At 36.1% G+C, this 26,640-nt stretch overlaps 3 protein-coding genes across 5 annotated transcripts in view; 1 reads left to right on the forward strand and 2 right to left on the reverse strand.

Annotated features, from left to right (window-relative positions):
* The window catches only part of LOC137395316 (glutathione hydrolase 1 proenzyme-like), a 25,400-nt gene extending 16,348 nt beyond the window's left edge, over positions 1-9,052 (forward strand). For all 3 annotated transcript variants that reach the window (XM_068082214.1, XM_068082215.1, XM_068082216.1), the window contains 6 exons: positions 43-131; positions 1,816-1,968; positions 2,228-2,351; positions 5,794-5,920; positions 6,280-6,393; positions 8,714-9,052. In XM_068082214.1, coding sequence (XP_067938315.1) covers positions 43-131; positions 1,816-1,968; positions 2,228-2,351; positions 5,794-5,920; positions 6,280-6,393; positions 8,714-8,877 — 771 coding nt within the window. In that variant the 3' untranslated portion in view covers positions 8,878-9,052. The remainder of the gene's footprint in view (positions 1-42; positions 132-1,815; positions 1,969-2,227; positions 2,352-5,793; positions 5,921-6,279; positions 6,394-8,713) is intronic.
* On the reverse strand, positions 8,991-14,463 carry LOC137395317 (small ribosomal subunit protein uS10-like). Its single transcript, XM_068082217.1, has 4 exons — positions 14,334-14,463; positions 11,254-11,365; positions 9,605-9,678; positions 8,991-9,231 (listed from the first exon to the last, which is right to left on the reverse strand). The coding sequence occupies exons 2-4, from the start codon at positions 11,354-11,356 to the stop codon at positions 9,049-9,051; spliced, it is 360 nt and encodes a 119-aa protein (XP_067938318.1). The 5' UTR covers positions 11,357-11,365; positions 14,334-14,463; the 3' UTR covers positions 8,991-9,048.
* Positions 14,464-17,085: 2,622 nt separating this feature from the next.
* On the reverse strand, positions 17,086-26,439 carry LOC137393746 (ras-related protein Rab-37-like). Its single transcript, XM_068080432.1, has 9 exons — positions 26,307-26,439; positions 25,740-25,901; positions 25,247-25,357; positions 23,608-23,652; positions 22,891-22,957; positions 22,712-22,764; positions 22,433-22,555; positions 18,353-18,429; positions 17,086-18,070 (listed from the first exon to the last, which is right to left on the reverse strand). The coding sequence occupies exons 2-9, from the start codon at positions 25,860-25,862 to the stop codon at positions 17,980-17,982; spliced, it is 690 nt and encodes a 229-aa protein (XP_067936533.1). The 5' UTR covers positions 25,863-25,901; positions 26,307-26,439; the 3' UTR covers positions 17,086-17,979.
* Between the last annotated feature and the right edge of the window lie 201 nt (positions 26,440-26,640).

A 26,640-nucleotide genomic window follows, 5' to 3' on the forward strand; every position in this document is an offset into this window, starting at 1 on the left:
GAGCTGCATCATGTCTGTTATATTTTGTTATTGTTGTTTCAGGCGATGAAGTTTGGCTTTGCCGCTTTTCCAGGCAATGTTGACTTTAAAACATATGTTGAAAGCTACAATTTCACAGACACCTTACTCCAGTATGTATTCTTGTCATCGTGCCATGGTTTACACATTCTGTTATATTATCATGTGTTGTCATTGATTGTTTCTACTTACTCACATCACGTAAAACCTTTAAAAATGTGCGCAGTAAAAGGGATTCATGCGCAAGAACAAATACATAACGTAATATTATAATACAGTAGCTCCTACAATTAAATAATTTGTTCCGGGAACGTTTACGTTATTGTGATTTTACGTGATACGAACAGTAAAATTCATGTACATTGCCTAATTCGCTCTAAGATCTTCCTAAACATATTGATTTGGCCTTTCGAAATGGAAAAAACTAGACTTAACTTTTTAATTTATTGACTGCACAGTAGCTGTGGTATTATTGGTTTGTGTCAACCACTTTTTTCCTTTCTCTTATCACTTTCACTTGGTTTAGCGTCCATAATTATGGTAATTGTTCAATTAGTTATGGGAGCGCACATCTACCATGTCAATTTACATTGATTTTTTTCATTTTCTTTTTTAAACAGCAACGTCTGCAAAAGAACAATAACAGAAAATATTTTATATCTCTAAAATGAAGCAAAATAAAATAAATATTCACTATAATTAGAGCGGTGTCTGTCTGTCCATCTATTTTTTGCCAGGGTTTTGACGATATTCTAACTCATGACATTCAGTTTTGTATATCGCCACTCTAACACCTGCACCAATCAATTGCTTTCAAGTGTTTTTGAATAATTGCATACACACTTATTACACTTACATTATTCTCCGTGCTTTATTGACACCTAATCATCTCTTATGTTGACCTATACGGCAAGGGTACATGTCATGTATATATAATAGAAATAACCTTATACGCTGTTTTCTTTCCTATGTGCAGCAAGAAAGAAAACGCTATTTTAAGACTAACTACAAAGTTCTCGCTGTTCAAATCAAAATTCAAATAACTTCACGTTATATCAAATTTTTTACATAGTATGAAGCAATACCTTTACATAAATTCTTTACGTTATGTGGAATTTATGTTATAGGAGCGTCTATTGTATAATATAACACAGGTATATAGCAAACAGGTGACGGTATAAAAACCTTTTCAGACGAATAGTGAGTTAAGGTGATATTGAGAAATCAGCAGCTGGCTAGACCTACAGAGCTGTAGCCATAGAATGTGTAGTAATAAAGAGTCATAGAAGTGTGGCTGACACTGCAGACGATCATTTACAATTCCTTCGCAACTGTTTAAAGCTGTTGTCATTGTTTGATGCGACTCGCTCAAGAACAGCTAGCGATAACGCTCGACTCCCTCTATTATAGTCTATAGCAGTCTATGCTCATCAAAAAGCACTGGTCTTTGCTTAGCTAAGAGAATGAACTCTGATAGAATGGTGAGATTTATTATGTGTGGAAATTGTAAAAACTGTAGCTTCTGAGTTTCTCGTGATAGATGAAGAAACTAAAAAGGTGTTTACACTTGCGGCTATTCAGTAGCTTTTCACTACTTTTGGCTTGTTGGCGATGTGGAAGGCACCAGCTAATAGGGCTGGGTACTTTTCAAGTATCAGAACTAGCATATCTTCAACTCTAACACACTGAATCTGGAATATGGCTTCACAGTTGCTTCAATCCAGAAGTAGAGAAGTATGATTAGCATCTATTGTATTACTTTGATATGGCTCCATGAATATTTTTTGCTTATTACAGGTCAGGCCATTGTGCAGAGATACGGGACAGGATAACAGATAAAGTTACCCATGGGATCGAGTACTATGATCCAATTTACTCGGCAAGTTCACCCGCTGGGACGAGTGCTGCATCAGCTATAGATCAGAATGAGCTGTTTGTCTCGACCATATCGTAAGTCTATCCTTGCTGTCTCGTAATGTAAGCGTTCGCAGCAAATTTTAATACAAGTGCCGCCTCATTAGAGGTCTAGATTTACTAGTGTCAGTATTGAATGTTAGCTTTTCATCTAGTCTGAGGATTTCATTCAAAATATGTTTGATTCTCTTTTTGTGTTGATAATATTCATCCCAATCTAGATGTGACTGAGGCAGCAGCAGACACATCTGGTCAGTATTGCCGTGTGGTATCCAAGTATGTCACGCGTTTGTAGAACTCTTGGAGACGTATTTGGATCTGGTTTAGTTTCCAAGAAATATGGAATAGTCTTGAATAATATCATGGCAGCCTTTGATTATAATTTCACAGGCATCACACCGACCTTTCCTGTAAATAAGGTGAGCACTAGCAAACCATTTTCCATATCTGCACCACTGTAGTAACATTGTAGCACCACTGTAGTAACATTGTAGCACCACTGTAGTAACATTGTAGCACCACTGTTGTAACATTGTAGCACCACTGTAGTAACATTGTAGCACTGCTGTAGTAACATTGTAGCACCACTGTAGTAACATTGTAGTAACATTGTAGCACCACTGTAGTAACATTGTAGCACCACTGTAGTAACATTGTAGCACCGCTGTAGTAACATTGTAGCACCGCTGTAGTAACATTGTAGCACCACTGTAGTAACATTGGAGCACCACTGTAGTAACATTGTAGCACCACTGTAGTAACATTAGAGCAATTGTGAAGTTTTGTCATCTCATCATAGTCATTGATTTTAACTAGAACAGTGACTGACCCCATCACACTATTGATCTGTTGTTTATTCTTTATAAACTACCTTAGAAAGCTGACAGCTATTAATGATGTGCTCGTTTAACATTTCAAAGACCATCAAATGTCACGCAGAAAGAACTTAGTCATACCATCTTGGACATTTTGTCTGCTATGATTAAGATGTGCGTTTTTCGTTGTCTCACTCTAGCTGCAACATCTGCCTGTTGCTTGCTGAACTCCGTGTGCATCTACATATAACAATACATGAATAAAGCGAAGCCACGTACCGTTGTAGTAAATTGCTAATGTAACAGAAATATTAAAAGATAATATTCGTGACAAATTATGAATAAACGATGCCTTTTCTTTACAGTGTTTGTGTCAGCTTTGATGAAGATTCAAGTCTATCTATAAAATGTGAATTTCTGCCACCAAGTTGTTAGTTACTGTCTATAGTTCTTGTTGGTATCTTAATATTTATTTTATTGCAAAACTGTCTTTGATGTGTGGGTGCTGTACTATCTCCCCGACAAGAGTTCATGAGTACTATAAGTCATGCTGGTCTCTATCTGCACGAGCCAATTTCAGTCACAAATCTAGCAGAAAGGAATGGTGTAAGTTTTATGGAATCAAAAAGATGCATTCGACTCAAATGTTAATCGAACATTAGTATAGTTTCACTTAGTTTGCAGTATATATAGCATTGTATAGTTTGCAATTCTCAAGATGTGTTTTAAGATCAAACATAGCACCCCAAAAAACACCTGGTAGGGTATTTGTAATTAGAATTACAGTGTGGGTTTGTTTGAGCACATTAGGCTCAACATAATTTAGTGGAACAAAAATATTATTAATAGTCTAATGGTTGAGCGAAGACCTGCAAGTTTGGTAAAATTTTATTATACTAGGTGAATGCCCGGCGTTGCACTGGTAATATACAAATTTTTTAAGCAGAAAATTTATTTTTGATCAACGTGTACAACATTTACCGTTCTAACTTTTAAATGACGGTGTTTGTTTATTTTTATGTTTGTGCCCAGCCAATGCATAATTCAAATATTTGAAAGCTCGAGGCATAGCTAAAACAGATTGTCGAAAAAAATTTCTTACTTAAGCTACGCATCCGTACAAGATTTAAAACAGCTTATAAACAGTGGCAGGTAATATAGTTGCCATTGGCCAAGTTTCTTTATATAGTGGATTTGATTAACTTAAACTAGTAACTTAAGCTAGTCTAAATCTTTACTATAAGAGCCGTGTCCATCCGTTGGAATCAGCGTTAAGAAAAAACATTGCACCTCACAGAAATTGAACCCGCACAGTCGGATGCATGGATATGAAGCCAAGTGCACTACCACTAAATCATGTAACCACCTTGCCATGCTTCGACAGAATTGGAGTGTAAAAATGTATGTCTGGACGTGTATGCTTAACTTTCAGTGTGTGTATTTTAACCAATCGCCATAACTGATCACATGACAGACCAACAAACTAACACTTAGATATATACATGTATATAGATATAGGAAGCACCCAGTTCTGTGTATTATGAGAGAACTACATATAGAAGAGAAATGCTGTAGCTATGTCATGAGTAGTCTCCGAGCATCTCCGAGTAAATGTTCATTTATTTGTTTAGTAAAAAACTTATTATTCATTATCACTATTAATTTAAGTTTGACATAGTTTTAAATAATGCATTTTTTCTAATGCTACGTTTAACTATATGTAGTTGTCATAGTTTTGGGCTGTTGGACTTATTTAGTGCAAGATATTCCTTGACTTGGACTTGTGGAAAAGCTTTTTTATGCGGTAAATCTGGCCTGTCAACAGTTTGTTCATAGTGCCTTATTTCTCATTAGTGCACTTGCCATGTTATCATGAGAGCGTGATTTAAAAATCATTCCTCACATTTCTTGTGCTACTTGATGACAGCTATGATCAGGTTAACTTGTTAAAGGTTGACTTGCAACAAAATTCACATTACAGTCATTTGGTATCAAAAGATTCACCATGTCTTACTCTGCTGTGTTGTAGGTGCAAAATATGTGGAAGTGTAATTACAAGCTCTTAAAAGCTAAAAAACGAACAGTTAATCGCCGCCATCACAAAGCCGCAGTAGATTGGAATCAATTTACTTCTCTGACTTACTCAAACGGTTTGGTTATTGTTTTGACACATGATGTTCTCACGTGAATTGAAAGGCCAATAAAAGCCTCAATATAAAACTTCCCGTAGCACTAGTTTATGACAAACACTGGGTTTTACCAAAAAGCCTGTATCAAATATAGATGCTCGCTACTTTACAGTTTTGTTTTGGCTTGGCCTAATCGTTTAGTCGTAATCTGATCATGTGACCCTACTTCCTACCAAACAGCGCGAATAATTTCTGCAGCATTTTTTGACTATCACAGGTGACCAACAGGCTCATCATGTTTATCAGAGGCTGAGATGCACTCCTTCGAGCTAAGGTTAAAAAATTAAACGAATTTTTACAGTGGGTTTTGGGGTATCAGTGCTCAAAATTACACCATTACAATGATGGTGAAATAGACTTGTAAGGACAATAGACATGGTTTTATTGAATGCGTGAAGTATATTTGTGAAAATATTTCGACGAATGAGGTTGCATGAATGAGTAAACAGAAGCCATTTTGTTCAACTACGTCCCATTTGAGCCGTTTTGGAAAGGGTATCTAAATCTAATCTATGGCAGTTTGGTGATGGTGGTGATTAATTGTTCGTTTTTTCTTCATTGCACACCAAATGTGCCCCTCTGATTACATTGAACCATTGAAAAATCCTGTGCACAATTATAATCATAATTTCCCTCGGTGCAGGGCTTTTATATTTGCACATTGACACTCGGAGTCCTTTCTACTCAATAAATCACTGTTCGATCATTCTAAATATACTAGAACTCCACAGTCGGTGTGACAATGTTTCATTCGTAGAGAGATCTACGGTTCAACCAAATACATGTACATGTATAAAGATTTTTCAGTGTAACAAAACTTTATCCTATTTGATGAAAAAGAACTTGTGCTGTTCTAGGACAACATGGTGAAAGGTGGGCGGAGACCAAGGTCAAACATGTCACCCACTATATTCTACAACCAAGAGTTCAGGTGTGGCACACGGGGAGCAGTGGGTGCCTCCAGTGGCCTTAGGATTATTCCTAGTAAGCATGCTTTACTAAACCATATAGAGTTATGCACTATTGGCAGGAGCTAAGTTAGTATGAGCTGTTATAGTAGTCAGCATTACAGGTTGATGACTTTAATAAACCTTACGTCGTTTATAATACAAATATTCAATGTAAACTCACACTTTACATTTGCTGTGTGGCTGTAAAAATCAGATCATACATTTTATTATTGCAGGTTTTGGACTTGTTTTCTTCCTGTCTGTCGCCACCCCATTCATTCTGCATGTTTTATAACGCATTTCATTTCAGAATCTGTGATATAGCTGAAACACAATTGCAAGTTCTTTTAAACACACCAAGCCTCAGACTTCAATACTGTTTGTCAATTGCAGGTATATTGCAATATATTCTTGACATTTTGTCCTTTGAGAAAAGTGCGGAAGAGTCAATAAAGAAAAGACGACTTTCACATCACTTGATGCCAAACAATATTCTCTATTACGAAGGTGACTATGGTATATATTTTATTCTTGATAAAAACAACCTTTTTGTAGACAAGTCAAATCTCCACTTGTAATTAATTACCATAAACATTTTTTTTCTAATTTGAAACAATTCTGAATTAATCCTTCACGCACCAAGTTTCCCGAAGCATTATAGTTTTGTAAACCAGTAAAATGTAAACATTTCTCATTAACATAGATTGGTTCTGATGCTCAAAAAATTTTAAACAGGGCTCTACAAAAATGATTTTATGTTTGTGGACACAGTCAAAGGCCAGTGAAGTGGTTGTAATGGTAAAAAATAAGGCGATACTTTTGTTAGAATGGGAAAAAATTACATGTAGTACATGTATCTGGATTAATGCTTTATGAAAAATTTATGAAGCCATCTAATAGGTAGTTGTTGGAAGTGATGCCAAAAAAGTAACTTGATACTTGTGAATATAATAAAGGTAGATGTCACAATTAAACAAATGTAAACTCATATGTGCAATTGAACACAATGCTTATATCACCAAGGCTACACTTCCATATCCATTAATGTAAAATGACAAAATAAACCTATTAGTATTAGTGATTGTTGCTTCACTCATTTTATTTCGTTAATGCCTGTTAATAAAATTGAGTTGTTTACCTTATTTTACAATGTAATATGTAGCACATAGAAACGAAATAGAATTTGTCGTGATAAGAATACTACCGAATGGCTGGCATTGACCAGGTAATAGGTCTTTGCACAGAAAATTTATTTTTAGTTGACATAACAAGTTACCGTTTTAATTTTTAAACTTTAAATCATGAGAAAAGTGTTTTGTGCAGTCCTAATCAATTCTGAGAAAAAATAAAACAACTGCATAGGTGTTAAATGTGAAAGAATTAGCAAGTAATGGCTACACCAATGATATACAGCCCCCAGACATGGGGGGCTGTATATCATTGGCTACACAAAGTCTGTTTTGCTACGATTACAATGAAAAATTATTTGATAATGATGCAATTAATACAAACTGAGAAAAAATAAAAACCATGAATATGTTGAATTAATAATAATTAATGCATCGAAGTGTGTGTGCGCGCGCATAAAAGGGTTACTGCTGCAGCAGCAGCTATTTATCAAAGCCTTGAATACGACGATACTGGTACCTCTCCATACTGGTACAAAGGTAAAAATGAGATATCGGACTGTCTTTGTCTGATACTTATTCTGACTGTTCGAAGAGAGAATGTATAGGCTATTCCTACTTTACGAAATACAATTGCCTACATGAAAACTATTTAACCTTTACTTGAAAATTACAAATTTTAAAAAAAGTCACGAGTAATTGTAAAAATACCTTTTAGAAATTCCTAAGAAAAATGAACACCAAAGGTAATGTTAATTAGTAGTAAAAAGTGCATATTTAGCATGTGCAATAGCAATAAGGATAGAATTCAAAATGTAAAGAACAGCCTAGCGGATATGCACACCTATTATTAGATTTGTTAGTTGAATGTCGTTAGTTCCAAATCCAATATGTAGGTGATTTTTCTTTGTTAAAACCAGTTAGAGTAAAATCTATAGATAGATATAGGGTTTATTATATTTATGGCTAAAACTTATCGCTATATTGCTCACCTTATCACTATAACTGGACAGACCACTATAGCTATAACTGGACAGACAGGTGGCAGACAAACTAAGATTTATATACATGTATAGACTAGCCAAATACCTGGGTATTAAAAACAGTTTATAAGCAGTGGTGGTAATGTACATAGTTGCGCGCCGTTAGCCTGGCACATTGCCAATTTGGGTAAGCTAGTACATGTATCCATATTGCTACACTTACTAATAAGAGCAAGCGGTAGGTGATAGCGTAACGCAGAGTGTTATGCAAACTGAGTAACGGCCATAGACCTGTTAACTATACTTTTTTGCTACTTTATTTCTATGAACCCTTACAAACTACATTTCCATATACATGCATTTAGTATATATGTGATATATATGGTCTACGGTAACAGCTCATATCGTCCGAAGCAAACATTCCATCGTGCATAACTTTAATTGGGTAATCGTATGCTGAATGGAATCAAAGTTTCTATGATATGGATTGACAAGTTTTGAGATTTTATTACATGTATAGATACATAGTTGCTCAGACATGAGAAATCGGTGCATCAAAGTTCAACTTCATTACCTAGCGAGTTGGTAGCCATATATTAGATATGGCATTTAATGGGCTATGTGATTCTGATCAGCAAGTTTTAACTAAAGTTATCGGTACTTCAATACAGCAATTGTACTTATTTTGATAAACATTTGTTTGTTTTGTTCTTACAGAAAACTTTCCTGAAAAAATAGTACAAGCTCTACAGGCAAGGGAGCACACTATGGTGATGGCAGATCCATTAGGTGTCATATCTTCTGGATATAAAACAGATAAAGATCTGTTTGGACTAGGAGATCCAAGGAAATGGGGAAAAGCTGTAATAATACAACCATGATTATTTTACTTGGTTTTCTTTTGGAAATCTCATGTCTTTATCTTTTGCTACCTTATTTTTATGAACCTTTACAAACTACATTTCCATATACCCATTCCATATGACGAAAGATATTTCTCAACACAGCTTCTGTATTTTATTATACTCAAATAATAAAAAAAAATCCAGAAACTAAGCATCAGCGATGGTAACTTCAACCTCTACACCAGGCTCAATGCTGATGGAGGTGATTTGCTTAACTATCTCAGATGGAGAGACAAGATCAATCAACCGCTTGTGGATCTTCATCTGAAACCTATCCCAAGTTTTGGAACCCTCACCACAAGGAGTCTTTCTTGTGGTGATTCTCAATGTCTGAAATTCAAAATGTCACAAAATCGACCGTCATTCATCACTTTGAGTATGGAGCCATGATAACGGTATATACCAGAACAATTAGCAAAACAGAAACAACTCCGACATACTACAGTACTTCAGTGAATATTGACATTCATTCACCGTTATAAAGATAACTAACCAGAAATACAGAAAACCATCACTAATGATGATAAACTAAAACTATTACATTTAATGAATTGCACACATTTGGATGTTTGTATTTGATTTTCATGGCTATGATATCTACTGATGGAAATATATTTTTCTAGCAAAGATATATCGATAATCTGCGACAGATTATCGACATAGACCAAATGCAATTTAAGTTATGAATAACACGGCCAAATACCTTTGTGGGCATTCTCACTGGACCTTTAACCTTCAACTGCTTGTCCTTGGCACCCTTTATCAGATCACCGCACACTATAATACAAAGGTAATGCAGCATTAGAACAACAAATAACTGCAGCAACTACATGCATGAACCTGCGACCCATATGAGAGCACTACCAAGATAGCAAAGGTATGGTTGTTTTCAACCTAATATGCCGACAGCGAAAACAAATACAATGAATACAAGTCTTGCAATAAACGTGTTCCTGTCTCTTGAAATCTAAGCTAGCCCTGTAGTAGACAACAGTCATATTTTACACAAGTTTTAACAGCAAAGATATCTGTTTTAAAACCATGTTTAGCTCAGCCCTGACTCATCTAAAAAAAAGTAAATGGACACAAACGAATCAGGTTAAATACTCATGAATAAATAATTTAGAAACTTGGTGGTAAGCGTAGAGGTGGAACGAGACACGAGACGTCTCGAGTATCGACCTGTCTCGTCTCGTCTTAACTATTGCCAAACTCGAAACAGGAAATAGAACTAAAGCGCATGCGCACGGTTGTTAAAATATGGCTTCTTGCGGTAGCAACAACTCCCATATATTGTAATGGATTGCGGGCAACTGCCTTTAAAGTTATACCCGATCCGTTACTACCGGTTGCTATTGATTATGTTGGCCACTGAGTCTAATCATGTAGTCCGGACAACGGCCCTGTATATTTTAGTTCGGTTCTGTGTCCTTAAAACGGATACCGGGTCGTATCTAATTACTCTTCGGATAATCCAATTCAATAAATAAGACTTGCGGGTAAAATGTCTGTATTTTATCGTATCGTGTCTAATCACCAACTGCCCGTCATAAAATTCGGGCCTCTCTTACGTATATACTACCAATCGCGGGTAAAACTTGCCCGGACACGGAGAAACGAACGAAAGGCCGTGTCGACCATAGTCCGTGTTCGGTTAACAATGACGCTTTGTTAGCTCAATATAAGAAAATACATGTGCATGTATACAGTAATCAATATAATTTCTTGAGTACAATTCAAATATAATTCACATACTACAGTTAATACACAAACAAAACTTAAAATTAATGAAACGATAAGAATGAAAGTGTTATCGTGTGTTCTTTTAGTTGCGGTATTTCTTTGTAGAGCGACGGCTATCGGTTTCATTACACATTACATTAAAAAGTAAAAACTATTCAATAGATGGTAAAAATATACATGTACAAAGCAATATGTTTATAATAATTATGATCAATCAAGCTCAAAATTCTTAGAATATATAACTTCGGTATTTTAGAGCTGTTTGTGTCACTTGTTTACAAAAACTACATGCATATCACTATTAAAATGTTGTATTTGAATCGTCTACACCAGGTGAAAATTCAATTTCAAAATAGTTTTATTAATTTTATATATACCAAGTAGCTAGTACTTGTGTAGTAAAATCATCACCAAATGCTCATTATTTTACTGTCTCGTGTCTCGAATTTTTACAAGACAGTGTCTCGAGTCTCGAACTTAAAAAACCTGTCTCGTTCCACCTCTAGGTAAGCGTGCAGATAGTCTTGGCTACTGCTAAAAATAAGATACTTTCCTGACTCACGAGTTTCAATGATATGCACACTGATACTGGCACGCATGAACACCAACCTTTTTCTAAGCTTTTAACATTGCGACTGGTAAGGGTAATACGGATTCTATGAATCACTGGCTCCTCAGCAGGCGCTTTACCATCTTTCATTGCGTAAGACATGGTGGGGTTCTACAAAGGTATTTTTTCGTCAGGACAGAACCACAAGGTATATGTATGCACTGAATCTTGAAACAACATCGCTACGCATTACACCTTCCATGAAACACCCCGCGTTGTTACTTGATGAACAAGAGTGGTTTCCAATGAAAACGGCCAAAAAAAACTCTGCTTAGCAGTGCAAACAGTTAGATAAAACCTGGTTCTGTTAAATGTTGCGAGCGTACACAAAGTGTAAACTTTGTAAAAAATGAAGGATAGGACTGCACATAGAGCATGCTCATTTCAACTTTCGAATAAAGAGAACTGGTCTGTTTTGGTTGACATAAGTCTATCCAAAAGCATTTTTACACAGCCGCCCACAACCTGGGAAGGAGACAGCCAACTTAACATGATGTGACCCACAACCAATGTAAAAATAAGCAAAGCATGATTTATTCCACTGAGCACATGTTACACTTTTCAGCGCTTACCAATAGAGTAATCGACGATATATGATCACTTACAAATTATCTTATTTAATGCAAGCAATATCTTGCAGTGTCAATGGTCATTTTAAAAAAACTGCAGACTATTTGTGATTAATACAACCTTTGTTTTTATTGGAAAAGGTAAACGATTTAAAAACTCATGCAGTAGACGTATGGTGTTCTTTATAAAAACAACTCGATGTTCCAAATGTTAAAAGGAATCATAAATCATAAAACACTATTAATAGATTGAATTTCATGAGCAACACCTCTTCATTCAGCGATATAACAAATCTGTTGAATGAACAATTCAAAATTCATTTAAAACCGGTCCGGTGACTCAGTAGATGAGCATTGACCCCAGAGACTTATTCAAGCATTTATCCTAATCTATTGACATCCACACTAATGAAACAAACGTTACTAGCAATGTCTACATGCTTATTTGTTTCCATTGAAGTCAAACATTCCTTTAAGCTTCGGTAACGTAGGCATTTAATAATTTTGGCCACTGGGAAAATGTTGATCGTTTGTAAGTTACTTTTTACTCACTGCATTAATAAGTATCCTAGTTGGTTGAGGATTTTTGCACAAATGTTGTAACTGTCTACAACTAATGGCTGTAATTACGAAACTTTTTATACTTTTTCTGTTGCATCGTTTTACAGCATTCTAAACTCTTTTAATACCATGAAACAGCATATTGAAGCGATTCACAACTCGTTTGGTACATTATTAGTGCAAATATGGTAATAAATAGATAATTGACATTAGTTGTTACGCAGTATCGAAAAGTAACTTCTTTCGAGATAATATTAGTAACTCCAGCAGTTACGTCAATATGCTTTATGCTAGGCGTTGTCAAAACCGGAACAACCGATGCGGAAATATAAAGTAACTGAACATCAGGGTTGGCTTGGTTTAAACTGAGTGGTTTAAACCAGCTTGAAAAAAAAAACTGGTTTATATGGTTTTTCATTATTTTTTGTGTGAAAAACATAATATTTTAAGCTCCTAGTGGTTCATGTGCGGTAGAAATGCAATTATATGTAATTATCAGCTGTAGAAGTTTATTTAGGACACAGTAGTAAATTGACAGCAGAGCTCAAGTTGAAACTACATGAAATCCTAGCACAACACTGAATTAGTGAATTTCCTTTTCAATTGGTTTTATCAAGTGATATGACGATCGCTTTACTGATGAAATATAAAAACCATACGAAATATACTAATCCAATCATCGTCTCTAATAATGAATGAATACTTCCTCAAGTCTGGCCAATGAGAAAGGATTACTTATAAATAGAAATTAAAACAATAAGAGCCTTCTGGACAAAGCTTTAAGTTTGCAAACTAATATTTCATTTATTGGGCACAAGCTAAAGTCGTTGGATTGTTAGAATTCAGTTTATCAAGTTTGTTGTGTTTTGAAAAGTTTTGAAAGGGGAAGGTTTTACGGCAAAACGTAATAGGTGTGCTGTCGTACTGCGAGGTCACGCGGATAGGCTTAAAGCTCACGTAGCAAAATGTCAAGCTGAAAACACCAATTTAGACAGTGATGCTAATATTCAGGTGATAGAAGTTGAGTCATCTGCCACTGCTGCAAACACTAGCAATGCATCTGCATTATTGCTCTGCTCTACACTACCACACGACTAATCACTGGGATTAAAGTTCCTACTTATACATAGAGCTGTATGTAAAATATTCACTAGTGTGATAAGATTTCTGCTCTGTATTTCATCGATTATGTTGGATTTAAGACTCATTCTGAAATTTCCATGTTTTCTCTTTTTTTTCCCCATAAGAACTTCCACAGTACCATCTTTAACAGATGATTCCACATATGTATGTTCAGACCTGCCAACCCAAAAGTGGGGCAATGCGTGAGATTTGGTTTTGGGGCAATTGATGTATCAATGATAGTATATATAAAATTGTGGAAATTGGGGCAAAAACCTCACGCATTTTCATTTTTTCTTTGGGGTGATTGCGTGAGTCTCACGCCCAATGCGTGAGAGTTGGCAGGTATGTGTATGTTCAATACTCAATCATGCAGCTATAGTAAGTGATGTTAATTAGACTTAAAATTGCAAAAACCTTGGTAAAATTATAAAAACCGGTTTAAACCAAAAAAACCATGGTTTTTTCCAACCCTGCTGAACATGCACAATCGTACGCTTAGGTACTGTCTTTCATTTGATGTTTCATTACGAAAAACAAGCACACGTATATCTGAATAAAAACCAGTTTTACTGCCAGTTTTAATTGAAAACCCTATTACTTGCAACAAAAATCCTAATCGAAAATAAAACAACATAAAATGTTAAACCATACCAAACAAACTTCAACTAGCACATTTGCGTTCAGCCACGATTCATTTAAAATGTTTACGACAGGAGGGTCATCTATATAGATGATCGGAGTGATGTGTTATGAAATTTTTATAGAGTGAGGCACATTTGACAAAAATTTTAATAATAACATGTGCAACAACTGTTAAAAATTACCTTTCGTCCGGTCGACGTAATCAATAAGAACAGAGGTGAACCAGATCTTGCCTACAAGATGTAGGAAATTTAAACCACGTTTCTCTAGCTTACTTTAGCGGTGAAAAAGGAAATCGAACGTGAAATTGTGTTAAGGTGCGAGACATCTAAAGATTGTACAATGAGTTATGTTACTTAATGAGAAGACAACTCAAAATAACAAATTTAGCTTTTTTTCTCTTTGTTGTTGAATGTCCATTAATTTAAAATGTTTTGCTACAGATTTTATTATAAAAATTAAACACAGTTTAATAGATAACACTGCGTATAAGCTTTTCATAAAAATAAGCAATTCTTTGAGTGCACCAAATTATCTCCAATTGGGTAGTTTTTCACTAGTATAGCCAACGCTCTAGTAGCAAAAAGGTACTGCGTGTTATACCATAAGGTAGACAACTCTAAGCAACAATTCTCTGTAGCAATGGCTGCCCTAGCTAAAAACCCATCATGTTATCAACAGCAAAAATCAAAAGTTGGGCCTGTCAAAAGAGCAATGGCTCTTTTGACAGGCCCAACAACAGAGCTGGCAATGAGCCTACTTGTACGAACACTAATCTATTCTGGCAATCAACTAGTTGAATTTTGCGTCCACAGTCAATTCCACTTTTCATTATTAGAAATTTGGCTCTAAACTGACAAACGTGGTGCAAATCTCATGAATCTGTGAAAGTGGAAAAGGGGAGGGAATTATAAATATTTTTAATAGAACCTACTTGTTGTCAGTAATTCTTTTACCTGCTGAACTTCTTCTCAGCTTTTCATTTATATTTCTCTTGTATAAAACAAGCTCACTAATCATACTGTACTTCCTACCTTGGAGCACATCACGCTGTAATAAAATAAGTTGGCAATAAGTACAACATAAAGTTCCCACCATTGTCATCCTGGAACAGAGCTCTTGAGATGGAAATGGTGGCTCTGAAGAGGGCCGAGACGGGAGAGTGGAATGAAGGAAGTTACTATGGCGCCTTACAGTGCTTCGCGTTACGTGTTCACAACTCGAGTTGTACAACTCGAGTTGCCGTGTTGTACAGCTCGGCCTGGGTTTTTGATGAACTCGAGTTGTGTTACGCAAAACTAACACAGGTTCGTAAAGAAAGCATTATGCTTAGCTAACCTAAGCACAAGGGGTGATAATGAAGTCACCCATCTACATCAGCTTGAAGGTGGAAAATTTTGATGAATAAAGCCATTCAAGTGTTTGTATCAAAAGAATCAGAAGCCTTACTTGCTTGTCAGACATCTTCAAGCACTAGCCAGATATTGTAGTAGTGGACAAGGAGGGCAAGAGGAGTACTATAATAGATACAGCAGCGCCCAATGAATACAGCAGTCAACAAAGAGAAGGAGAAAGTGGAGAAATATCTCCCATTCGAAGAGGAGATTGAAAAGTGCTTGGATGCAAAAATGACTGCAACTCCAATAGTCATTAGAGCATTGGATTCAACTAAACCTGCACCTCAAATGTAGCCCAAATACCAGCAACAATTAACACAAGTGTCTTGAAGAAAAGTGTGTTACTGGAAATGGCTAAGATCTTGAGGTCAGTGGTCAAACTCCAAGGTCTCTAATAAAAGACCTGACTTGAGTAAACATTGCCACCAATTGAATTAACCGGAGTGAGGACACAATTTTTATATATTTGTGTACATATTCTGCGCTTAATCTACCTTTTGGCCCAATTATTGAGTAAACTTCTGTAATGCTGTGAAGCATCTGAGTGCAGTTATCACTCTCAGAGATTCAACACTAGGAACATGAGACTATATAATATACAGTAGACATAGAACACCTGCTTTCAGTGAGCGTACTTGTTGAGTTCCCGACTTTAAAAGAATCACTGCTGCCGTTAATTTTTGCATTGCATTTTTTAATTTGTGCTGGCTTTTAGTAGAATTTAAACAAATAGTTTACTTCCTATGAAAGCATCAAAATGTTTTCCTATTATGAAATTTCTACCACTTTTAAAAAACAAGACTCATACAATTAAATTTATTCGAAGTGCCACTCACTGGATCTGGTCTTGTATAATATCAACAAGATAACCTTTGTGTACTCCTTGTTCACTTACCTATATGTACCTATATTTCCCTTCCACAACAACCCACAAGTTCAAATTGGCAAAAATATTGACAAACTATAGGCTGATAATAACCTCAATAATTACAAAGTTATTCAAAGTTTTTATAAACCAATTATTCGGTTTGAGAATTGTAATCTATTTTAAGACTGTGTTTGCATTAAAATTATGTCCTGCAACTTCTGTAGTAGGAAGTTGTCCTACCTCCTAAGTCACTATCCATTTTATTGGCAATGAGCAGTCCTCTACTTATCAAGAATGGACACAGTTCAAAATGAATGAGCAGGTTACAATTTATCCAGGGTGTATGAGAAGAAAATGAAATGTGTAAGAAGTGCGCGAGTTTATAACAGGTGAGAGTTACTTGGTGAGAATATGTGAATAGTCATAAGACAAAACAGACTGCACAGGTGTTAATCCCATTTCTTGTGTGCTGTATGCATCGCTGTATGAGTAGGATTTGTTAAAAGTTCTGCTGCTCTTCTCATAAGAAACCGACTCCGGAAATACAGCCAGAGATCCGTAACGGGAACTCTTATTGTTTGTTAGCTGAAGAAATAAAGACATGCCGGAGTTGAGAAAGTATTACTATATTTAATTTTCTTACATAGTAAAAACTAAAACAGTGGAATATACCATCTATATATAACCTACACTAACAAATGTACTATGGTCTTATGAACAATAAGGTAACAGTCAGGGTGTCGCCAGCAACAGCTTCTCTAGTTATATTTATTTATTACTGGAATAATTGTTTTAATTCTGCTACTTTGTGCTGAAAAAACGTTTCAGAGTCTGTAATAACTTCAGGAGCTGAGGCTCTATCGAGTCTCCTAGGGCTATGTTTGGAAACTTTGAGTGATCGTCTAAACGTAGGAAAGTTTTGGTCAACGTATAAGTTGTGTTTGCTATTTGGCCATGACCTTGGTCTCACCTTGCTGGAGCGAGGTGATATGCCTGGACTAACATTCACACTATTGATCTCCTTTGTGTGCCAAGATGATTCCCTAGATACCGCTGGTGATGCCTGTCGGCTGGCTAATGGCAGCGTGTTGAGGCGAGTTCTCTCATAAAAATGTTTAGCTCTTTCTTCCTCGAGTTGTCTCACCTCGTCCGCATAATATTCCCGTTTGATGATTTTAGGTCTGTAGACCGGTCTGCTTTGAATCGCCTGCATCCGCAGAAGGTGGTGATTATATTTCCTCTCCCACAAGTAGCGATCCTTACTGCTTGCATTTTTGTTGACGGATTCTAGTTCTGGCTGAAAATGTGGTTTATGCCAGAGATTGCGACCTGCCATGACACGTCATACACAGCAGTTTGCTACATGCAAAAAGAATGCAAGTCAATTAAGGAATGGTTAGCTGTAGGGAGCACCACTCTATCCACTAATTCTGCAAGCTGTTATGTCTCTCTTTACTAGTTCATATACTATTAAATTACTATGTTAAAAATGTAAATGGTTTCAAATTCCAGAATCAGATATAATGAATCGTATCTTGGCACTGAGAAATGAGTCCTTTTTCATCAGCAACATTTCGACTTGCTTTTGAAGCTTTTTAGAAGATTTGTGCCATCAGATTCTGCTGGCGGTGCGTGAGACTTTTCGTGAAGTTGCCTGAAATATAACAGCCTTAAATCTGATCCATACACTAAAAAATAATATTGTTAGTCAGCTCAAAAAACTAGTAACTGAAAGGAGGAAGTTGTCACGTTACCAAAAGTTTACACTACAAAACTTGCATCAAATAATTTAACTTTCGTGCTATGACAGCAGGTGAGTAATAATATCAGCTATTCTAATCGATAAAACAGATGGTCGCAACTCTTCCTAACATCTGCCACCTAATCCACTGTCCCAAGTATTACCATAATATACTGGGTTACGTGATGAACTCACTTGGCTAGATAGAGAAACGCGCTGTCAACATTGGCTCCAGATTTTGCACTTGCTTCGGTGAAACCGGCTTTGTTTTCCTACAAAAGCAATTTCACACAAACCTACATGTAGCTTATACGGACCACTCGCAGGTACCCTTCATGACAATGGCTAATGGTTCAGAGACTGTCAAGCGCTGCTGATATATTGCTCAACTACCTTTCTCATTTCTTCTATCAACACTTTGTTTCTAAATAAATAATTAAAAAACAATTGTATATAATATTACCCTTCAACTGATGAACAAATATTTGTTTGCTAAAAACAAAAAGACCAAACCGATTTACTACAGAGAGTCAACACTTTTATCTTTCTATTTTAATTATTTTTCTGTAAAAAGCTTGAGTTTTAGCAAATATGTTTGTGTGGCTCAACTTTTCCCTGCCGCGAGTATCAAATGAAGTCATGATATTAAATGAAGCATCAAAGAAAGTGTTTGCAGGATGGATGTTTAGTCTCATTACAGTTAAGAGTAGATAATTCCCTTAAATGCAACTATTTATTTAATAGACAAGACTTGCAGCTTTAACATGGTTATCAGAATTGTAACAAAATTTTGGTTTGACAAACAATCCTTGGATATATCATGCAACCTAGTTACACTTGTACATAGTTGGTAAGGAGAGACAACACTAAATAGATATGCTACATCTATGTATTGTGCACCATACGTAGATGTAGGAAGATGAATAAAACAAACCCCTACTAACACAACAACTAAATTGTTGTTACTTGTGATGCATCATTTTAAAATATCTCACAAATATTGAGTTCAAAACTATTCAAAACTCCATTTGTATATATAAACTCATTTTGCGATTATAATATTTAAATAGTCGTAACTTGACAGTGTTAGACTTTTCCGTGGTAAGTTTTGTATTTTTTCACCTCTTGAAAAAACTAAGTCGAAATATACATAATCCTATGCTTTTTAGTCAGTCAGCACAACTCACAAAAATTTCAGGGAGTGAATAACTCCCTCTCTAGTGTGAAAGCTAGCCTATGCTAATAACTACTACAGCAGTTGCAGAGTAGCAGTACAAATCACAAAGAAGACTGACAACTAACATGATAAGATAACTCTGTGTTGCTAACCAACAATCAAGTCTTTTCATTATAGACAAGAGCCAACAAGGGTTATTAATTAAGGGATACAGGCAATCGTTATTCATGTCTTTTAGTTCGCCTTCATACAAGTTGTCTTCTCTGTGCTTGATGCATAAAGTCCTTCTGAGCCACCTCTAAAGACTGTCTTAAATTTGTCAAACAAGTAGGCTGAACCCTTGGTAGTATTACATACCCTGTTTTACACAATTTGTATAGTCATTCGAAACCACGATAACTTGGACTGTTTCGACCATCAATACCCCTTTTTGCATGATTCAACATTTTAAGTACGTGTACTGGCAAAACTCTCTCTGATTTATTTTAGTCAACAAAAACCACAAGTTAACACTTCATGTACTTTTCTGTACATATTAATAAAACCAAGATAGTGACAGGTTTGGTAAAATATGCGTATCGAGTTTGTTCAAAAAACTATTTTTCATAATACTTTTACGTCTGTTACGTTCTCATCTGCTATGGGCACATTCGTACCTGCAATCTATATTTTATATAAACGGTTTACTCCCTCTTGCTGAACATCTAAGCTGATATACTATTTTGATACCCACTCTAATCATTTTTCAAAAAAAACGATCGCCACAAAAAACCCAGTCATATTTAGCATCTGACGCACTTGGACTGTCTCTGCATGCGTGAAACTGAGGAGTGTTTGTCCAGAGCCACTCAACTGTGTACCAACTGATTACATCAGTAGAGAAATTTCCTCCAAGCTAAGTCTGCTTTATTTCTGCAGTAGTTTAATAGTCTGGAGATGTATAAAGCTTCACGATTTTGTACAAACTGTCATGGATCGACATCGTATGCTTTTTTCTATTGGTTTTATCAAGTCATTTTCTTCCCATTAAAAATAGAAGCCTCGTTTTCATGCTTTTGGGGTTCAGCATAAGTGGTCTCAAATCCTTTAGATGAGGGTTACAAAGTGAAAACTAACTTTCATACCTCAAACTGTTTTTGCAGCCAGAGATCAGGGCAATCAAGTGAGTCTCGGTGTTTTCTGTTAGGTTTCCACGGACTGCATTTTGCTATGTAATGCAGCAAAGCGTACGAGACCTTCTCAAAAGCCATTAATTTGCACGTAATTATTTTCGGTGCTGATCTAATGTATTTGCTCAACATATATTTTTTTCATTTTTCCTTTACAACACTTGACTGTATTCAATTCATGTCCAGGCATTTCTTAAAATTATCAACTACATCTGATACCTTGACACAATATTTAGAAATGTGTGATCAGCCCTACAATCAGCGCTGCTGGTCACTTGATGTCCAGACATTCCAGCTAGTCTTCCTGGTTGACTATGGTGTTATTCAACAGGTTTCAATTATTAGATCTTGTACCTGATTATGTTGTTCGCTATAACGAGGTTGGGCTCTGAACAAGTTGCCTACAGAAATCTATTACTGACACTGCACTTCCTTACTCCTTGAGTATCAAGTACTCAACCCCATTTTTCCTCATCTACAGCAGTTTGAGTATTGAGCTATGCAGTAAGATCAATGTGTCAACGCAATAGATATTTATGAACCTCCACAAATTAGCGTAGAATTGTAATTTGTTAAGGTGGTTGCAGTGATGAAGATGCTGAACAATTTTTTGTTGTAGTTGTTCCTATGTAAGGAAAGTTAACTGCTACATGACTCCATCAAATTCTGTCTCAACGAGTCATGTCTGCAACATGACTCGATTTGCAGACATGACTCGATTCTCAAATTTCTGTCTAAATCACCCACAATCTTCTAGATTACCAACAGGCCATTTTCTGGAACCAACTCCCTAATACTATAAAAACATAGAGAGGGTAGCCAGTTTAAAAAAAAACTTAAATTACATTTTTTAGCAAGTAAATAAAACCTAATTACTCATAAAAATTGATCTTGATGACGTGATGACGACAAGCCCGACGCCATGACTAGCCATGCTAATGCGTATTATGAACTTCATCACTCTTCCAGCTTTTCTCTTTTGTTTAATTACTATTGTTGATGAAAATCGATCGAAAAATCAAAAGTCAAATCAAACACTATTGCCACACCCTTCCCAGATTTCATCCATAATCTCTCTATCAGTTTATCTGTCACTCAAAATAACAGAGAACCTCTATCTTCTATAATGTCACAGGCTATCTTCACCAGTGTTCCAATTTAGAAAAGCTCAAATTTTAGCTTTACAGAACTATTAATGCAGTCTGAATCTCGGCAGTTTGTTACAACATCTCTATATGACAAAATATGCCTATTCTAATATGATTTGTGATGATTGTACGAAAGGTGACGGATGAGCTCAAAGTCTGTTTGTCTGGTGTACTTCAATTTGAACTTCGGGGAAACAGCTTGAAAAAAGGGTAAAATGCAACTAGAATAGGTGTTGCGAGAGCTGCTTATGTTGAAACAACCTATGATGGTTTACATTGCAGACAGATGGCCAGTAGATGAGCCTTCTGATTCTTACCCTTTGTGGACAGATTGTCATGACATACCAACTGGTAGCTTGTCATTTGTAACCATGCTCTAGTTTGTCCAAAAAAAAGACAAAAACCAGTGCTATTTTAGAAATGTGACTTTTACAAAGACGGCGTTAGCTCTGGCCACACAGCTGGTTAGAGAACAAGCTTTGAATAATTTGATCAGCAACATTGGACATTGAGTGTAGCCTGTGAGCGCAAGTGGGAAGAAAAGTGACTTCAAAGCTATTTGCTACGCAAAATTTATTCTACCGTACACCACTTGCTTTACAGTAAAAACTCTCAGTTGCCAAAACACTAAATACTTTTAAAGAGGTAAAGCTTTGGCTGTAAAATGACTTGCACGTATATCTATGACAGCATACCTTTCCACTTCTCATCTTAAACATGTATTGAGACTCTAGTGACAGCAGTGATATCAACTATGGCCACAATTTTACGCTGAACTAACCTGTGCAATTTTATTACCATCTTCCTCAGAGACCTCTCGAGATGAGTCAAGGTCAAGCTTGTTGCCAAGCAACATGATAATAACATCAGGCTTAGCGAGCTCTGACACTTCCGTTATCCAGTTCTGGGCAAAACAATGTTATGACACAGACCATGTGTCTGATGGCAGTGTGATAATACTACAGTTCTCATTGCATTTGATATTTAACTAATCAAGCAGAAGAATATACTGTAAGAGGTATAGAGGTTATATGACTATAAATATGAGGAGTTCAAATACCTTTATGTTGTCATAGCTCTTCCTATTGGTTATATCATAGACCAATAACAGAGCTGCAAAAGTGCAACACTCATCTAAGATATAAGATGTGATAATGGTTGCAGTTTGTTATAACAAAGGTTACTTTAAATGAGATCTACTGAATGACCTTGTCATAGAGGATGCGGTGACACACTGACCTTCAGCGTCTCTGTAATAGGCTCTAGTTATGCTTCGAAATCTCTCCTGTCCAGCTGTGTCCCAAATCTATAAAATTATGTAAGTTTAATCATGTACCAAGCGTTTACTGACTGCTATGTAGGAGGGTTTCTAACTGATGTTCTGCGATACAGACAAATATACAACTGTTGAGTCTTGAGTCACGCTTGTTTAAGATGCAAACTTCGAAGTCAGCAATTCTATTGGCTAATAGATTGAAATAAAGGCTATGATTTGCTGCTGCTCTTATATTGTATTTTACAGTCTGCTCAGGGGTCAGGTATCTCTTACACAACAGAAGACAAATTACATGCAATCATCAACATTTTACTGTTTATTGCTATTTCTGCTGCAGTCTTTTTAAGCTGCATAACAATTATTGTTATTATAATAATAATAATTATTATTATTATAGTAATGACAAGTAAGTCTTGATGACAGCAACGAAGGGGTAAGTATTGATGACAACAATGAACGGGTAAGTCTTGATGACTTAAAGACTATACAATAGTATTAACTCAATCTTACCAATGAGCTGCATGGTTTCACCGTTTATTTGGTTTTTCTTTTTAGTAAAACTGCTTTAGCTTACTATGAGCTTCTCTGATGAACAAACTTACAAATTCAACATGTAAAAATAAAAAAAACATGAGTAGAAATAGTTATGATAGCAAATAACTGAAATAAGTATTGCAAACCTGTAGTTTAACTTGTGAGTTGTCATCCACATCTACTATCTTGTTCTGTAAAAAACAATTAGAGGAGAGTTAGTCCATAGATATATATACCATAGACATATATATACCATAGACATATATATACCATAGATATATATACCATAGATATATATACCATAGATATATATACCATAGATATATATACCATAGATATATATACCATAGATATATATACCATAGATATATATACCATAGATATATATACCATAGATATATATACCATAGATATATATACCATAGATATATATATATAGGTTTATATACCATAGATATATATATATACCATAAATATATATATATAGGTTTATATATCTATGAGTTAGTCACAACAAAGGCTGGCTGATTAGAGCATGGCAGAAGTTAATAAGAATAAATGTCAGGCTGTCATAAAATTGTATGATTGCTTTTGATTGGCTAGTAATTAATACGATAAATAAAAACGTATTTACAGAGGAAATAGGCAAACAGCGATGAATATCGACGTGTGGGGAAACAGCTGCATGTTGATTCTTAAGTACGCAGAGAATGCCGAGTAGTACAACTGATGAAAATTATATTAAATCAATCGCCCTATCAAATTTTAATATGTACTGCAAACTCCACTGGGCATTCATCCAGTGACCAAGATTAGTGGCGATAAAATTATATTGGCTACTGTGCAGAGCAGATGAATCAATGTGTTCCCCTATCATATGCCTTGGCAAATTAACTAGACCTAGACCTATTAACTTTATAGTTAATACATGTAGGTCTATGCTTGTAACACATAGAGACCTGCTTTTTAGAGTTTCTAGACAGGAGTAAACAATCATCTTATTCTAACAGTTCCGTTTGATACGCATCATGTGAACCAAAATGAAAATTTACCATAAGACTTAAAATGAACAGCTGTATTTGAGTACCATCCTCAGAGCAGTCATAAATGAACAGCTTTATTCAAACAGCTGGAGGAGATGCAAGTCAAGAAGTAATAATAGTTGTATACTGCAGTCCTCTCAGCTGAATGCAATTGGCAAAATGCAATCTTTACTATAGTAAAAGCCGTGTCCATCCTTCCCTCTGTCTGAAGCTACGGTGAAAGGTTGCAATAAAGGAGAGGTACGATTGAAGATAATCTCTCATTCGTAAGAGATTTGAATGAGAGAAATTGGGCCTAGCAGCTCGACATTTTCATACATGGGCTAATCGTCCGCCTCCCAGCACTTGCGAATAGTTGGGCAGATACTTAGATATTCTCTGTACTTTATCGGCACACCTGATCATCCCCCCGTAACACACTAGACTGGCGGGGCACTAGTTTACATAAAAGCCTTTTGAACCTGTGTTTTACCTCGAATGTCTCAGTGATAAACACATAGAGCAAGGAGTAAGAACAGTTACGATTGTACGATTGGCAATGACAGCAGATGCAATGACAAAATAAGCCAGCTTCCCATCCTGTTTAGTATTCCATCGGGAATTTTTAGTTTTCTTGCCATTAAAAACAACAGACAAAGGGCTGGCACATAACTTCCACTCTGCTGTCTCTTTGCTCGGGGTACCTAGTAGATTCTATTGGCTACATAATAATTCTTTATAATGGCCTTCATGCAATACTCACAGCGTAACCGACTCCTACGGTCGCTGACAGTCCTCCGTCACAATATTTGTCTTGGTCAAACCTCATCAGTAGCGAGGTCTTGCCTGTCTCTGAATCACCCAGAATTATTACCTGGAAGTAGTAGAGCTTTGCTGACCAACAAGGATGAAAGACATATAATCAAGCACGATCAATGTATTTCCATGCTTCAAAAGGGCTCAGAGGTGCTCGCTGCCAACGAATTCGCACCCTACCATTTCAACAATTCGGAGTTACGTGGAGTATGTAGATTTTTCTCAGATTCACAATGTAGCCTTCAAAACAAAACTTGTTAAATTAGACTCACTTTCTCACAGCGAATAACTTTGCACAAATTTAGCGAAGTGGAATGATGTCAAATGCGTTAGGATTTTACCGCTTCTATGATTCAAAGGGGAAGCAAGTCCGAACCCATTCGAAGCATGTAAACACAATGTAAGACATGTTCAAGCAGGCACTGCATGTAGTCACGTACCTTTCGGTTGTTCAGCCCATTTCCTTCGTCTTCACTATCAGAGTCAGTGCAGGTCTTACAGTTGAGATTAGTGTGTTTTGTGTCAGCATCGAGTGTTTCTCTGGGAGTGTCACCATGATCCATTGAAAAAATTGTTGTTTGTTTCAGCAAAGTTAAGACTGTCTGCAACAAAGCGTGAGATTTCAAGTGTGGAAGCCAGCTTAGGCTTAGTTAATATTTTAAGGGCAACTTTGTGAAAACAAGCAAAGAGAGTTATTTTATTGTACATTATATGAATAGTTTAGGCCCTACTTATAAAAATGGTGAGCCAGGTAATTTTGTGGAATGAATTGTCAGCAGGAGCTTAGAATACTTGGAGTGGACACATTTCATGCTATTGAGAATGCATATTCTTCATGAAATAATTATAAATATATAATGTGAATGGTCTGACGCATACCTCAACAATAAACACACACACAAGCACGCACACACACCTTATGAATGGACAAGTGCATCTCGTGGAAATGTGCATACACTTATTATGTAAATACACGTGAAAATACCTTGCAAATAGGCTACACATACCTTTTGAAGGGTGAACTGTATCTCACATTGGCATCACTCATCAATGAATAGCTATGTCGGTCTGAGCAAACTTGCAAGAGTCTGGTCACAAATTACAGTCTTCAAATCAATAAAAATTAACAATTGAACAGCCGTGCCGCTGAGTAAGCGCCCGCCGTAGGATGACACGCTGATAAGAGGGGCAGCGGTCAGCTACTCGACAGCTCCTTTGAGTGTGGCGCAACAGATTATATGAAGCTTGACGAAGGGATAATTACTGCTTGAAATGCAATTAGCCACATTTACTATGGAAGAGGATCAATATCTATATATATGCAAAGTCAGGTCTTATATA

The sequence above is a fragment of the Watersipora subatra genome, chromosome 4 (genome assembly GCF_963576615.1).
Source record: "Watersipora subatra chromosome 4, tzWatSuba1.1, whole genome shotgun sequence".
Lineage (NCBI taxonomy): Eukaryota > Metazoa > Bryozoa > Gymnolaemata > Cheilostomatida > Watersiporidae > Watersipora > Watersipora subatra.